Here is a 15402-nt window from a genome sequence, read left to right on the forward strand (position 1 = left end):
CCTCATTCCTGAAGAAGGGCTCATGCCCGAAACGATGATTCTCTTGCTCCTTGGATGCTGCCTGACCTGCTGCTCTTTTCCAGCAACACATTTTCAGCTCTGATCTCCAGCATCTGCAGTCCTCACTTTCTCCTCGGAGGAAAAAGACTAAATGTTTCTTGTTGCTGTCTGTGATGAGATCCTTCAAAATTGTTATTTATGTAGTTTTTTTTCTGTAATAAACTTATGCTCTTTTTCCAAAAGTACATTGGTGGGCTTTTTTTTAATCTAGTCTTGTTGTGTAGAAGTTGCTAGCTGTGTTAGTATTTATTGTTCATCCCTAGTTGCCTTTTAGAAGGTGGCGAGTTACCTTTTTGAACCACCAGAGTCCATTTGTTGTAGGGAGTGAGTTTCATGATTTTGACCCAACAAAACTGAAAACAATGTAATATATTTCTAAATCAGGATTGTGGGTTACTTAGAGTTGGTGATGTTCCTTGTATCAGCTGCACTTTTCCTTATAGATGGTGGTCGTTGTTGGTTTTGAAAGTGCAATCTAAAGAGCTTTGGTGAACTTGTCCCATGCATTTTGCAGATAGTAACACAGCTGCTACTGAGCATTGGTGGTGAAGGGATTGGATGTTTGTGGATGTGGTGTCAGACAAGTAGGCTGCTATGTCCAAGGGAATCTCAGGCTTCTTGAGTGTTATTGGATCTGCACTTTTTCAGGTAAGTGGAGGATCTTCAATCACACTCCTGACTTCTGCCTTGTAGAAGTGGATAGGCTTTGGGGAGTCAGGAGGTGAGTTACTTACTGTAAGATTCTTAGTGTCTGACCTGATCTCGTAGCTATAGTATTTATATGACTAGTCCAGATCAGTTTCTAGTCCAACAGTAACCTCTCAGGATCTTGATGGTGGGAGATTCATGGATGATAATGCCATTGAATGTCAAGGGGTGATGCTTCAATTATCTTTTGTTGGAGATGGTCATTGCCTGCCACTTGTGTGGCATGAGTATTACATTCTACTTATCAATCTAAGCATCATATTTTTCAGATCTTGCTGGTTTTGGAATGGACTGCATTAATATCTGAGGAGTCATGATTGGTGCAGAACATTAGGCATTCATCAATAATTAGACCTTCATTCATCAGACCTTATGATTCAGGGAAGATCATTGATGAAGCAGCTAAAAATAGTTTGGCAAAGGGAACTACCCTGGGGAACTTCTGCAGAGATGTTCTGTAGCCGTGATGACTGACCTCCAGCAACCACAACCTTTGTGCTCAGCCTAACTCCCATTCCTGATGGGCTTATGCCTGAAACATCGACTCTCCCGATTCTTGGATGCTTCTTGATCTGCTTTGCTTTTCCAGCACCATCCTTTTCGACTATAGCTCTAACCAGCAGAGAGCATTCTCTCTAAATCCTGTTGATTCCAGTTTTGCTAGGGCTCCTTAAGGCCACAATAAGTCAAATGTGGCATGATGTCATGGACTATCATTCTCTCTTTGCCTCTAGAATTCAGCTCTTTTGTCCATGTTTGGACCAAGGCTACAATGAGGTTAGGTGCTGAGTGGCCCTTGTGAAACCCAAACTGGGTGTCACTGAGCAGGTTATTACTGAGCAGGTGCTGCTTGATAGCACTGTTGATGAGATCTTCCATCACTTTACTAATGATCGAGAGTAGACAGATGGTACCTTAATAGGCCAGGTTGGATTTGTCCTGCTTTTTGAGCACAGGACATCCCAAGGCAATTTTCAACATTGTCAGGTCAGTGCCAGTGTTGTAGCTGCACAACAGCCCGACTAGGGGTTGCAACAATTTCTGGAGCACATGTTTTGAATAGTATTGTCAGAATAGCCTTTTAAGCAGCCAGTATCTGCAACCATTTCTTATTATCACGTGGAGTGAATCAGATTGGCTGAAGATTAACATCAGTGATGCGATGACCTCGGACATCTTTGAGGATTGCGACATCTGTAGAGCCAACTCCTCTAGTAAGTTGATAGATGTGGAGCTGGAGAAGCACAGCAGGTCATACAGCATTAGAGGAGTAGGAAAGTCATTGAAGGGTCTTGGCCCAAAATGTCGATTTCTGATGAAGGGCTTTTGCCCGAAACGTTGATTTTCCTGCATCTTAGATGCTGCCTGATCTGTTGTGCTTTTCCAGCACCACTCTAATCTCGACCCACATATATTATTGCTGGCTTCCAGCATCTACAGTACCTACTGTCTCCTCTTCTAGTTGTTTAATTATCCAAACAACATCCAGGACCAGATGTGGCAGGATGGCAGACCTTAGGTCTGATTTGGTTGTGGAATTGCTTAGCTCTGTCTATCACTTTCTGCTTCTGCTATTTTGCACGCAAGTTTTTTAGATTAGATTTTAGATTACTTACAGTGTGGAAACAGGCCCTTCGGCCCAACAAGTCCACACCGACCCGCCGAAGCGCAACCCACCCATACCCCTACATTTACCCCTTACCTAACACTACGGGCAATTTAGCATGGCCAATTCACCTGACCTGCACATCTTTGGACTGTGGGAGGAAACCGGAGCACCAGGAGGAAACCCACGCAGACACGGGGAGAATGTGCAAACTCCACACAGTCAGTCGCCTGAGTCGGGAATTGAACCCAGGTCTCTGGCGCTGTGAGGCAGCAGTGCTAACCACTGTGCCACCGTGCCGCCCTATGATCTGTAGTCCTATGTGTGACTTCACCAGATTAACACTTACTTTTAGATGTGCCGAGTGCTGTTCCTGCCTTGTCCTCCTGCACTCTTTTTTAGAACCACGGTTGATCCTCTCGTTTGATGGTAAGGGTTGAGTGGAGAATATGCTGGGCCATGAAGTTGCAGATTGTGCTGGATTACAATTCTGCCACTGGTGATGGCTCACATTGCCGCATGATGACCAATTTTGAGTTCTGTTTCTGACTTCTGCTTGAAGTCTATCACATTTAGCACAATGTTAGTGCCACACCAATATAAGGGAGAATATTCTCAATGTGAAGGTGGAGCGCCATCTGCACAAAGATTTTTTTTGGTGGTTATTCTTACTAATACTGACATATATAGGTGAATCAGGTAGATTTGTGAGAATGAGGTTAGATATGTTTTCCCTTCGACCTTGTTAAGCACCAATTCCTTTCAGGACATTTCTAGCTTGGTCAGGACTCCCAGATCAACTCCCAATTACTGAATACAACTATTCAGTATTCACTCTGATGCTCTGTAAGTCTGCCTTTTGGTGGTCATGGCAAACCCAGGAATGATGGTATCCAGTAAGCTTTATGATATTGTGCCGTGAGTTGAGAGAGAGCTCTCCCAATTTAGGCGTGAGTTCCCAAATTTCTCATGTTCTAGGTCAGTACTAGGTCACCTGGTTTTATTGCTTTCTTTTGTATTTTAGCAGCTGGCTAGCCCATTTCAGATTAAGGGTCAACTACATTGTTGTTGACCAGGAGCTACATATAGGTCAGACCAAATAAGGACATCAGTGAACCATTTTTTTATGGCAATCAATTGTCATTACTCTCTAAATTCCAGATCTTTTCAAAAATTGCAAATTCTGCAATCTGTTATGTTGGAATTCAAACCATGATCCAAAAATTACCACTCCTATCTGCCCTTATTTACTTACTAATGTGTATTATAAGCAACTGATCCCTGCAGAAGGCCACTTTCAGCCTTTGCCAATTTGAATGTTTATTTCATCTGAATATTTAGTTAATAGGGGCTTGTCATGCAACGCTGAGCTCATTATAGTTTGACCTCCCTTTCTGCAAAGAATTCCTTGGAGAATTAACAAAAGTTCTGTTCTTCTGTATTTGTATTACGTCAATGCTTTATTATAGTTTTGATTCATCTCCTGTATGCATAAGCAGAATAATGACATCTCATCATTTATTTATCAGTGGAAAGCTAAATCTCTCAATATATTGTGTGCACATCAATTGCAGAGAATCTAGAGAGCATGACATTGTTGCAGATTATGCAGTGTGTTTCACATATTTAACCATGTTAATAGGGAGATTTGCTGCCCTTTCCAAGTGCGATTGATGAAATCAACACCTGCAGAATAGAATAACTCATTACCATTAATGAATACAAATTAGTGCGCAGGCCTATTGAGAATTGCTATTTATTTCAGTAAGTATCATCAACCTTATTCCCTGTTGTATTTTTAATGTACCATCAACAATGAAGAACGCAGTTCATTTGCGATCAGATTCAGCCCACTTGATGCTCATGCTTTGGTAATCAACCAAACAAGTACCTGGAGGAGGAGGAGGAGACTTCCAAACATTCTATCTTAATCAGGCAATGGCCAGCATGTGAATGCAAAAAATGCTACCACCAAAAATGGTGCACCCACCTTCTGCCAGAAGTGCTAAGTGGATGAGCTATCACAACCTCCTAATAAGGTCCCCACCATTACAAATACCAGCCTTTTGCCAATTTGCTTATTTTTATATCCAGAAGTGTGGCTAATTTGATTCACTCCACTCGAGATCAAGAAACAGCTGAGTTTACTGTATACAGCAAAGGCTATGGGCCCTTTCAGGATTCTGACTATGAAACTGATGACTTGTGCTTTAGAATTAAATGCACTTCCAGCCAAATACTACTTGTGCAACTGCAACGTTGATATCAATGCATAGAATTGAAGTGGAAAATTGTTCAGTTATGTTTTCTCCACAAAAAGTAGGACAAATTCAATTTGGCAAATTACTGCCACAATCTACTGTCAACTGTGTAATAGAAGATGTCTCTCAGAATACTAGGAAGTAGCAGTTACTCACTAACAACCTGTCACTGATGTTCTGTTTGGGTTCATTACTTGTTTCCAGGTCTCACTATAGCCTTATTCCAGGCATGACCAATATCTAAGGCCACACTCGTTTGAAAACTCCTGCTCCTGCCTGATCTCAGAAGATACGCAGACCCAGGCCTGATTACCAGTGAGATAAGAGGCCATGGAAAATCAGATGCTGTAGGCTTTATAAAGACTATTCTGCAGCAGCTTGTAGATCAAAAGGCTAGGGTTCAAGTCCAACCTGTCTGAACAAGTTGATTAAAAATATAACCAAGTATGGACAAAAGAGCTGAATTCCAGAGCAATGACTAGATTGACTGCCCTTGATGTGAAGGATGCATTTGACAAAGTGTGGTATCAATGACCCAAACTATAATTGAAGAGAGTGGAAATATGGTGAAAACATGATCGCTTGAGTTGTACTTGGGACAAAGAAAGATGGTGTGGAGCCAATCATCTCAGCCACAGGACTGCTGACTTGTGCCTTGGGGTTTCAGGAGGTGAGTTATTTGTTGCAGATTTCTTGCCATGACCTGCTCTTGTATCCATTATACTTATATGGCAAGAAGGGCTTATGCCCGAAACGTCGGTTCTCTTGCTCCTCGGATGCTGCCTGGCCTGCTGCGCTTTTCCAGCACCACACTTTTCAACTCTGGTCTCCAGCATCTGCAGTCCTCACTTTCTCCTAGTTATATGGCAAGCCCAGTTGAGTTTTTGGTCAATGATAACCCTAGGATTTTGATTTCGGTGGTTCAACAATGGTAACACTGAATGTCAAGGGGTGATAATTATATTTTCTTTTCTGGATATCACGTAGCATCTGTGTGATGCAAATGTTACTTGCCACTTTTCTACACAATTTTCCGGATTTTGTTGCAATTGCTTCAGTATCTGATGAGTTGCGAATAGTGCTGATCTTTGTGCAATTATTGGTGAACATCCCCACTTATGATGTTATGATGGAGGGAACATCACTGGTGAAGCAGCTGAAGATGGTTGTACCCTGAGGAACTCCTGCAGAGATGTCCTGAAGCTGAGATGACTGACATTCAGCAGCTACAACCATCTTCATGTGTGCCTGGTACAACTCCAACTAGTGGAGAGTTTTTCCTCTATATCCATTGAAACATATTTTCCTGGTCTCCTTGATGCCACACTTGGTCAAATGCGACCTTGATGTTAAGGGTTGTCACTCTCATCTCACCTCTCGAATTCAGTTGTTTTGTCCATGTTTGAGCAAAGGCTAGAATGAGGTCAAGATTTGTGTGGCTCTGGAGGAATCCAAACACTTTTTAAAAATATGGAATGATCAGGATAATATTCAGGTTTTTAACAAGTTCAGTTGACCCTCATTTATTTATTTTCATATGGCTATCAGGGCTGCTAAGTTCACCATCCTGTATTATCAGGCTGAGGTTGGGGGTCGGGGGAACCTATTTTGCATGATGCTCACCCAATGAAAACACACCTGACAAAGGGATGTAATATCTAGCCCTATGTATACTATGTAGTCAATTAAAGGATTTCCACAGAAGTGTGCTGAAAATTACCCCTCTCCTCCAAAGTTACAGCACATGGAGGAAAATCACTATAGAAATTATAGACACTAGTGCTCAGTAATATCAAGGAGATATGAGATTTAGATTTTTGGCCTCCATCCTGGGTTTTCCTAGCACTGAAGGATGGTTCTTGCTTTTGGGGGAGGGTCTTGGAGGTTTGCAATACCATGAAAAGAGAGCTAATGAAGTAGAAATGTGGAAAAGTAATCTAAAGCTTGCTAGAGGATATGGGGTGGGGGCTGATGGCCAGAGATTGAGTGAACATTAAGTGTTCTAAATCAGACTGAGACAGTGATTCAAAAATTAAATTTGATTACATTGTGAAATATGTAATTTTTAATTTTTAAGGAAGACATATTCAAAACATTAGATATTTCATTTACCAAGGAAAAATAATTTATTTTCAAAGTGACTTGACTTTGGCAATAAATTCGGTTGCAAAATGGTTTCATATGACTTTCCATTGTGACATGTTCGAATGCTAAATCTCATTGAAAATAATTTGTAACAACTGTTTATGTATTTAAAAATGTTGAGCAAAATCATGTTTGTGGGCACAAAGTGCCTGCCATGCACAATACTTTTCAGTTGTATTTAAACTGCATAGTAAAATAAGCTTCAGCACAAGTTTTAACTAAACCTGCAATTGGTCTGACTCTGAAGTAATATATCTTGTTGCTAGCATTTCTGAAAATAAATCTGACCATTAATAATTATTCATAAATTGCCCACTGCATTTGGCCATTTGGTGAGTATGTTTCTTGTTTAAAATGATCATAGTGTTATAAATGACTCCAAAAGCTCACTTGGCAGAACTCCTAGTATTCAGAGGTTTGAACAATATTGTGAATGTTGACATAGCAAAACTGAAAGGGAAAATCTGATCGGAAAATATTGATTTGGATTCAAGGGAACTGTGTTCACTGTAATGTCTTTGATTTCCCCCAGGACTTCTGCTTTGCTATTCAATCTGTGACAGTAATACTTGAAAATGAGCTTACTTATCATCCTGGACCTCCACTTTGAAGTTTACAAGATGGGTCCGACCAGCATGTGTCATTGACAAATTTTCCTGTTCTGGGTGTTCCTGTTTTAGGTTTTGAATCTCAGAATATTCAAAAGAACCTTCCAACATGGAATTACAGCCTAATTGGGGGAAAAAAAAAGTCTTGAATTCAAGAATGATGAAAGATTGAACAACAAGATTTGTAATTGACTGTTCTCTCAGTGATTATAAGAAATGTTAATAATTAAACTGAATTTACTATTGTAAAGCTGTACTCAATCATGTATTTTATTTATCATTTAGGCAGCCCTTTCCTCCTGGAGACCGTGTAACTTTTAATGGGAAGGAATGCATTTGCCAGAAATGCTCTCAGTTTCTGAGTACGAATCCCAAACATGTGTCAGCACAGACACCTCAAAGTAAGTATGTTAGTTACCTCTCAATATTCACACCTTAAAGTCCAATTATTTATTTTCCATTTGCAATTAATCTTCATATTGGAGCGTTTGAGGAATATTCTTTGAAAGAAGATTTTGAACATATAATAAAACACAAGTAAGAGTGACCCATGCATTAGGCACCTTCAGAATTACAATACATGTGGTAGTATTATGTTGAACAGATGGTTCAGCAGTAATATTGTAGTGACATGTTGAGATTTCTGTAAAAAGCCATCATGGAACTGTTGTCTTCAATGACTGCAGATGCTATATGACTGTAGTCACTCAGATGGCACATTGGAGTCTGTTGGGCATTTGAATTAATATCATTAACATCACTGTGCCAACCTGCTTGCGACTTATAATGTGAGAAATCATAGAATCCCTTTGTGGATGGGATGAGAGATAAAGTAACAGTGTAAAATAAATCACAAATGCTTGTTATTGCATAGACATAGATCATCTCAAAATTATGGCAATAATAACTGCTGGCAAACTGAGATTGAAATGACAGTGAAAAAATAACCCCAATCTATTTAAATGACATAGAAACATGTAGGTCTGATTATAAATGACAGATTGTGAGAATTACTAATATTTGATATTAGTTAAGTATGAACTAGTGTACTTTTTGACCGTGTTGAAATTGATATTCTTTTTTTAATTTCCTACCCCCATGATCTTGCAAATTCCTCAATCATTCATTTTGTTGCTGATGCATCATAATTGTCATAATTTTCGTAAATTGTACATTTTGTGATTGATAATGTTGGATTGTTAAAGATTAAAACATTAAAAGGTATAAGGTAGGAACTTTAGAAATTGGATTAATGTAGAAGGCTGTGTAATAAATAGAACATAGAACATAGAACATAGAAGAATACAGCGCAGTACAGGCCCTTGGGCCCTCGATGTTGCGCCGATCCAAGCGGAACCTGCAACAGCCAATCCTGTCCCTGTTCTAGCCATGAAATAATGCACATGAACTAGTTACTTTTACATTTCGAGGTATCATGAGGGACTGCCATATTCTCTTTCTGTAACATTAGTGGACACCCCAAGAAACCACAGTTCTAGCCATTTACATAATTTTTCTAGGGTGTCTGCTGAAGGTTGACAAACCTAGAAAGTATTTGGTATTGGTGATAGCGCACACACATTTTAAATTTTTATTTAATGTATTTTTCTAATCAGCCTGTTCAGAAATGTTATTACACACCTCTGGAGCAGATAGGACTTGAACCTAGACTTCCTGTTTCAGGGGTAGGGACACCACCACAGCATCACAAAAAGGCTGTCACGCACATTTCACTAATGGGGCATGAATAAAGTGGTTGGACTTCACTCACTGAAATGATGAGAGAACAATTAATGTATTTAAGATGCCAATTAATTAGAATTTCAAAGCTCTTCTCAAATTTTAATGAAGGTGCACAGATACTCTGAGGCCTCAGTCTCTCTTAATGAAAAGAGGCAATAAACAAATGAGAGATCCATGCCCATTCTCTTTAGCAACCATTAAAAGAAGCAGTGTGTCAGAATATATTTCCGAATATAGAAATAAAGAAGTAGGCCTTTTGACCCTTCAAGCCTGATTCACCATTAAAAAGATCTGGACTTCCCTGTTTGAGTTTTTAATTCCATATTCCCATCTACCTTCGATTAACCTTTGATTTCCTTGCCTGAGAAAAGTCTATCAATCTTCATTTAAACATATTAAAAAGCCCTGCTTCCATCACTTTGTGAGGCAGAGAGTTTGAAAAATGAGTAAAGGTCTAACAGAAAAAAGTTCTTTGCTTCTCTCGTAAAAAGGCAACCCCTAATTTTAAAATAGTGCCCGCTAGTTCTGGATTCACTCACAAGAGGAAACAAGATTTCAACATCCACTTTGTCAAAACCTTTTAGGATGTACAAACTTCAACAAGCCATCCCTCACTGTTCTGAACTCCAATAAAAATAAGTCCAGTCGGTCCAGCCATTCCTCATAAGACAGCTCACTCAACCTATCAATCTAGTAAACCTGCTCTGAACTCCCTCCAGTGCAATTACGTTCATCAGTTAATAAGGGGACAAAATACCACACAGTACTGGATGGAGATGGATCTTACCAGTGTCTGGTATAATTGAAGCATAGCATCTTTACTTTCAGGTTCAATTTGTCTCATAATGAAAGATAGCATCTTAATTACTTGCTGTACCTACATGCTAACTTTTTACAATTCATGCACGAAAATACTAGATCCAGCTGCACCTCAGAATTCTGCATTTGTTCTCTGCAATGCACTGCTTTTCATTGTTACCTGCCAAATTAATTGAACTCAAATTTTTCCGTATTACACTCCATTTACCAGTATAAATGGATAAATTATCTTGGCTGTGCAATTAATTTCTTGATTTCAGTCTGCAGCCTCGATATGTCCTTTCCGCAGCCCACTTTTCAATCTGTTTGTATCTTATGCAAATACTGAAACTATAAATTGATGCATATCTTTGGTCCTTTTTACAAGTACAATTTGTAAAAGGTTGATGTCCCCAGCACAGACCACCATGGGAGCTCTCTCATCAAATTCTATCAATCAATAAAAGACCCATTTTCTGTTTTCTGCCCGTCAGTCAATCCTCTATCCATGCTAATATGTTACCCACTACAGCTGTGCCTATGCTTTTCAAATAACAAATTTTTTGTGCACCTTATTAATTGCATTCAGTGAGTCCATATATAGCACAACAATGGCTTTCCCATATTCACAGTGCATGTTGCTTCAGAGAACTCCAAACAATTTGTTAAACATGATTTCACAAAACTACACTGACGGTTCCCAATTACCTGAAAGTTTACAAAGTGTTCAGCTATAACTTCAATCATTAAAGCTTGCACCTTCCTCATAATAGAAGGCAAATTCAACAACCTGTAATTTTCTGTTTTCTGCCTTGTAAGTCTTAAATAGAGGAATTGTTTTTGTCACTGTACAGTCCAATGGAACCTTTAGAGAATCAAGCAAATTTTGAAAAATTTATACCAAAGTATCTACTACCTCATTAGCCACCTTTTCTAAACTCTATGATGAGGTCCATTTGGACCCCGTTACCTCATAGCCTACACCTCTGTTGGTTTGCATAGTATGTCTTACCTGGTGATTTTAATTTCACCAAGTTCCTCTCTTTCTTCCAAATTCTGATTTATAGCTATTACTCATATTTTTCCCCCTATCCTCTATAGTGAAGGTAGAAAAAAATTGTTCATTTTGTCTGCCATTTATTTCCTTGTTGTCTCATAGAGTCATAGAGATGTACAGCATGGAAACAGACCCTTTGGTCCAACTCGTCCATGCTGACCAGATATCCCAACCCAATCTAGTCCCATCTGCTAGCACCCAGCCCATATCCCTCCAAACCCTTCCTATTCATATACCCATCCAAATGCCTCTTAAATGTTGCAATTGTACCAGCCTCCACCACTTCTTTTGGAAGCTCATTCCATACACGTATCACCCTCTGAATGAAAACGTCGCCCCTTAGGTCTCTTTTGTATCTTTCCCCTCTCACCCTAAACCTATGCCCACTGTTGGGGATTCCCCCACCCCAGGGAAAAGACTTTATCTATTTATCCTATCCACGCCCCTCATAATTTTGTAAGCCTCTATAAGGTCAGAGCCTCAGCCTCCGACGCTCCAGGCAAAATAGTTCCAGCCTATTCAGCCTCTCCCTATAGCTCAAATCCTCCAATCCTGGCAACATCTTTGTAAATCTTTTCTGAACTCTTTCATGTTTCACAACATCTTCCGATAGGAAGGAGACCAGAATTGCACGCAATATTCCAACAGTGACCTAATCAATGTCCTGTACAGTCGCAACACGACCTCCAAACACCTGTCGGCAACACTGACCAATAAAGGAAAGCACACCAAATGCCTTCTTTACTATCCTATTTACCTGCAACTCCACATTCAAGGAACAATGAACCTGTACTCCAAGGTCTCTTTGTTCAGCAACATTCCCTAGGACCTTACCATTAAGTGTATAAATCCTGCTAAGATTTGCTTTCCTGAAATGCAACACCTCGCATTTATCTGAATTAAACTCCATCTGCCACTTCTCTGCCCATGTTGTAATCTGAGGTAACCTTCTTCGCTGTCCACTACACCTCCAATTTTGGTGTCATCGGCAAACTTACTAACTATACCTCTGATGTTCGCATCCAAATCATTTATGTAAATGACAAAAAGTAGAGGACCCAGCACCGATCCTTGTGGCACTCCATTGGTCACAGGTCTCCAATCTGAAAAACAACCCTCTACCACCATCCTCTGTCTTCTACCTTTGAGCCAGTTGTTTATCCAAATGTTCTCCCTGTATTCCATGAGATCTAACCTTGCTAATCAGTCTCCCATGGGGAACCTTATCGAACACCTTACTGAAGTCCATATAGATCACATCTACTGCTCTGCCCTCATCAATCCTCTTTGTTACTTCTTCAAAAAACTCAATCAAGTTTGTGAGACATGATTTCCCACACACAAAGCCTTGTTGCCTATCCCTAATCAGTCCTTGCCTTTCCAAATACATGGCTGAAAAATGTGTTGCTGGAAAAGCGCAGCAGGTCAGGCAGCATCCAAGGAGCAGGAGACTCGACATGAGCCCTTCTTCAGGAATGAGGGTGTGCCAAGCAGGCTAAGATAAAAGGTAGGGAGGAGGGACTTGGGGGAGGGGCGTCGGAAATGTGATAGGTGGAAAGAGGTCAAGGGGGAGGGGAAATGAGGAAGTTGGAGAAATCTGCATTCATCCCTTGTGGTTGGAGGGTTCCTAGGTGGAAGATGAGGTGCTTTTCCTCCAAGCGTCATGTTGCTATGGTCTGGCGATGGAGGAAGCCAAGGACCTGCATGTCCTTGGCGGAGTGGTAGGGGGAGTTAAAGTGTTCAGTCACGGGGCGGTTGGGTTAGTTGGTGCAGGTGTCCCAGAGGTATTCTCTGAAACATTCCGCAAGTAGGTGGCCTGTCTCCCCAATGTAGAGGAGGCCACATTGGGTACATCCAAATACTGAATCAGAAAATGTTCTTGTACACACTTAACAAATTCTCCTCCATCTAAACCCACTGTGGCAGTCCCAGTCTATATTTGGAAAGTTAAATCCCCGACCATAACCACCCTATTATTCTTTCTTACAAATTTTGAGATCTCCTTACAAATTTGTTTCTCAATTTCCCTCTGACTGTTAGGGGGTCTATAATACAATCCCAATAAGGTGATCATCCTTTTCTTATTTCTCAGCTCCACCCAAAACGCTTCCCTGGATGTATTTCCAGGAATATCCTCTCTCCGTACAGCAGTAATGCTATCTCTTAACAAAAATGCCACACCCCCTCCTGTCTTGCCTCCCTTTCTATCCTTCCTGTAGCATTTGTATCCTGGAACATTAAGCTGCCAGTCCTGCCCATCCCTGAGCCATGCTTCTGTAATTGCTATGATATCCCAGTCCCATGTTCTTAACCATGCCCTGAGTTCATTTGCCTTCCTTGTTAAGCCCCTTGCATTGAAATAAATGCAGTTTAATTTATTAGTCCTACCTTGTCTCTGCCTAACCTGACTGTTTGACTCACTTCTGTTCTCAACTGTACCACTCTCAGATTGATCTCTTTCCTCACTATCTCCCTGGGTCCCACCCCCTCCACCCAACTTTACTAGTTGAAATCCTCCCGAGCAGCTCTAGCAAATCTCCCGGCCAGTATATTAGTCCCTTTCCAATTTAGGTGGAGTCCGTCTTTCTTGTACAGGTCACTTCTACCCCAAAAGAGATTCCAATGATCCAAAAATGTGAATCCTTCTCCCATATACCAGCTCCTCAGCCATGCATTCATCTGCTCTATCCTCCTATTTCTGCCCTCACTAGCTCGTAGCACCGGGAGTAATCCAGATATTACGACTCTCGAGGACCTCCTTTTTAAATTTCTACCTAAATCTCTGTTATCTCCCTTCAGAATCTCAACCTTTTCCCTTCCTATGTCATTGGTTCCAATGTGGACAATGACCTCTTGCTGGCCCCTATCCCCCTTGAGACCATTCTGCACCCTCTCTTTGAGACATCCTTGATCCTGGCACCAGGAAAGCAACACCATTCTGATGTTTTGCTGCTGGCCACAGAAACGTTTGTCTGTACCTCTGACTAGAGAATCCCCTAACACAATTGATCTTTGGAAACCCGACGTACCCCTCGTTGCATTAGAGCCAGTCTCAGTACCAGAAACATGGATGTCTGTGCTATGTTCCCTAGTGAATCGATCACCCCCTACATTTTCCAAAACAACATACTTGTTTGAAATGGGGGTAGCCACAAAAGACTCCTGGACTACCTGCCTACCTCTCTTACCTTTCCTGGAGTTAACCCATCAATGTGACTGTATCTGAAAATTTCCCCCTTCTTATTACTGCCATCCATCTCATACCATTGCTGTTGTAAATTCTCATTGCCTCTAACTGTCTCTCCAACCGATCCATTCAATCTGATAAGATTCGCAACCAGCAGCATTTATTGCAGACATACTCTGCAGTAACCCGTAAACTTTCCTTAAACTTCCACATCTGACAAGAAGCGCATATCACTCTACTAAGGGCCATTTTTGCTCCTTCATAATCTACAGACCCAGAAAATAACACCGTCTTATTCCTCTGCCCCAGGATAAATTAATAGTTATGTCTTATATTTTAAGTTTAATCAAGAGACATATCTTAAAAAGCATATAATCAAGAAACAACCCACTCTACTCACTACTGCAGACTTTTTGTAGGCCACACTTAAACCAATTAACTTATCTGTTTTTGTGTTGTGACTTCATCCAAACAGTTCCTCCAAGATCAGTTGCAAATTTCACTGTTTGTTAATTTTCCCAGACGTACTCCAATGACCAGTGATACATGAATTCAATAGCAAAGGCAGTAACTGTGCAGGTTCACTGTGGCGTCAGTTTCTTTCTCTCTCTCTCTCTCTCTCTCTCTCTCCTGCACTGACCTCACCATAGAACATAGAACAATACAGCACAGAACAGGCCCTTCGGCCCACGATGTTGTGCCAAGCATTTGTCCTAGTTTAAGCACCTATCCATGTACCTATCCGATTGCCGCTTAAAGGTCACCCATGATTCTGACTCTGCCTCTCCCACAGGCAGCGCAGTCCATGCCCCCACCACCCTCTGGATAAAGAACCTACCCCTGACATCCCCTCCTATATATACCTTCCACCCTTCACCTTAAATTTATGTCTGGGCTGGAAATGTGTTGCTGGAAAAGCGCAGCAGGTCAGGCAGCATCCAGGGAACAGGAGAATCGACGTTTCGGGCATAAGCCCTTCTTCAGGAATGGGGAAAGTTTGTCCAGCAGGCTAAGATAAAAGGTAGGGAGGAGGGACTTGGGGGAGGGGCGTCGGAAATGTGATAGGTGGAAAGAGGTCAAGGTGAGGGTGATAGGTCAGACTGGGGTGGGGGCGGAGAGGTCGGGAAGAAGATCTCAGGTTAGGAAGGCGGTGCTGAATTCGATGGATTATACTGAGACAAGGTGGGGGGAGGGGAAATGAGGAAACTGGTGAAATCCGAGTCCATCCC

General features: G+C 41.1%; 1 protein-coding gene across 5 annotated transcripts in view; it reads left to right on the forward strand.

Annotated features, from left to right (window-relative positions):
- ablim2 (actin binding LIM protein family, member 2) overlaps positions 1-15402 on the forward strand; it is a 408138-nt gene that overhangs the window by 165757 nt on the left and 226979 nt on the right. For all 5 annotated transcript variants that reach the window (XM_043698339.1, XM_043698331.1, XM_043698357.1 and 2 more), the window contains exon 4: positions 7674-7789. In XM_043698339.1, coding sequence (XP_043554274.1) covers positions 7674-7789 — 116 coding nt within the window. The remainder of the gene's footprint in view (positions 1-7673; positions 7790-15402) is intronic.

Source organism: Chiloscyllium plagiosum, chromosome 1 (assembly GCF_004010195.1).
Source record: "Chiloscyllium plagiosum isolate BGI_BamShark_2017 chromosome 1, ASM401019v2, whole genome shotgun sequence".
Classification (NCBI taxonomy): domain Eukaryota; kingdom Metazoa; phylum Chordata; class Chondrichthyes; order Orectolobiformes; family Hemiscylliidae; genus Chiloscyllium; species Chiloscyllium plagiosum.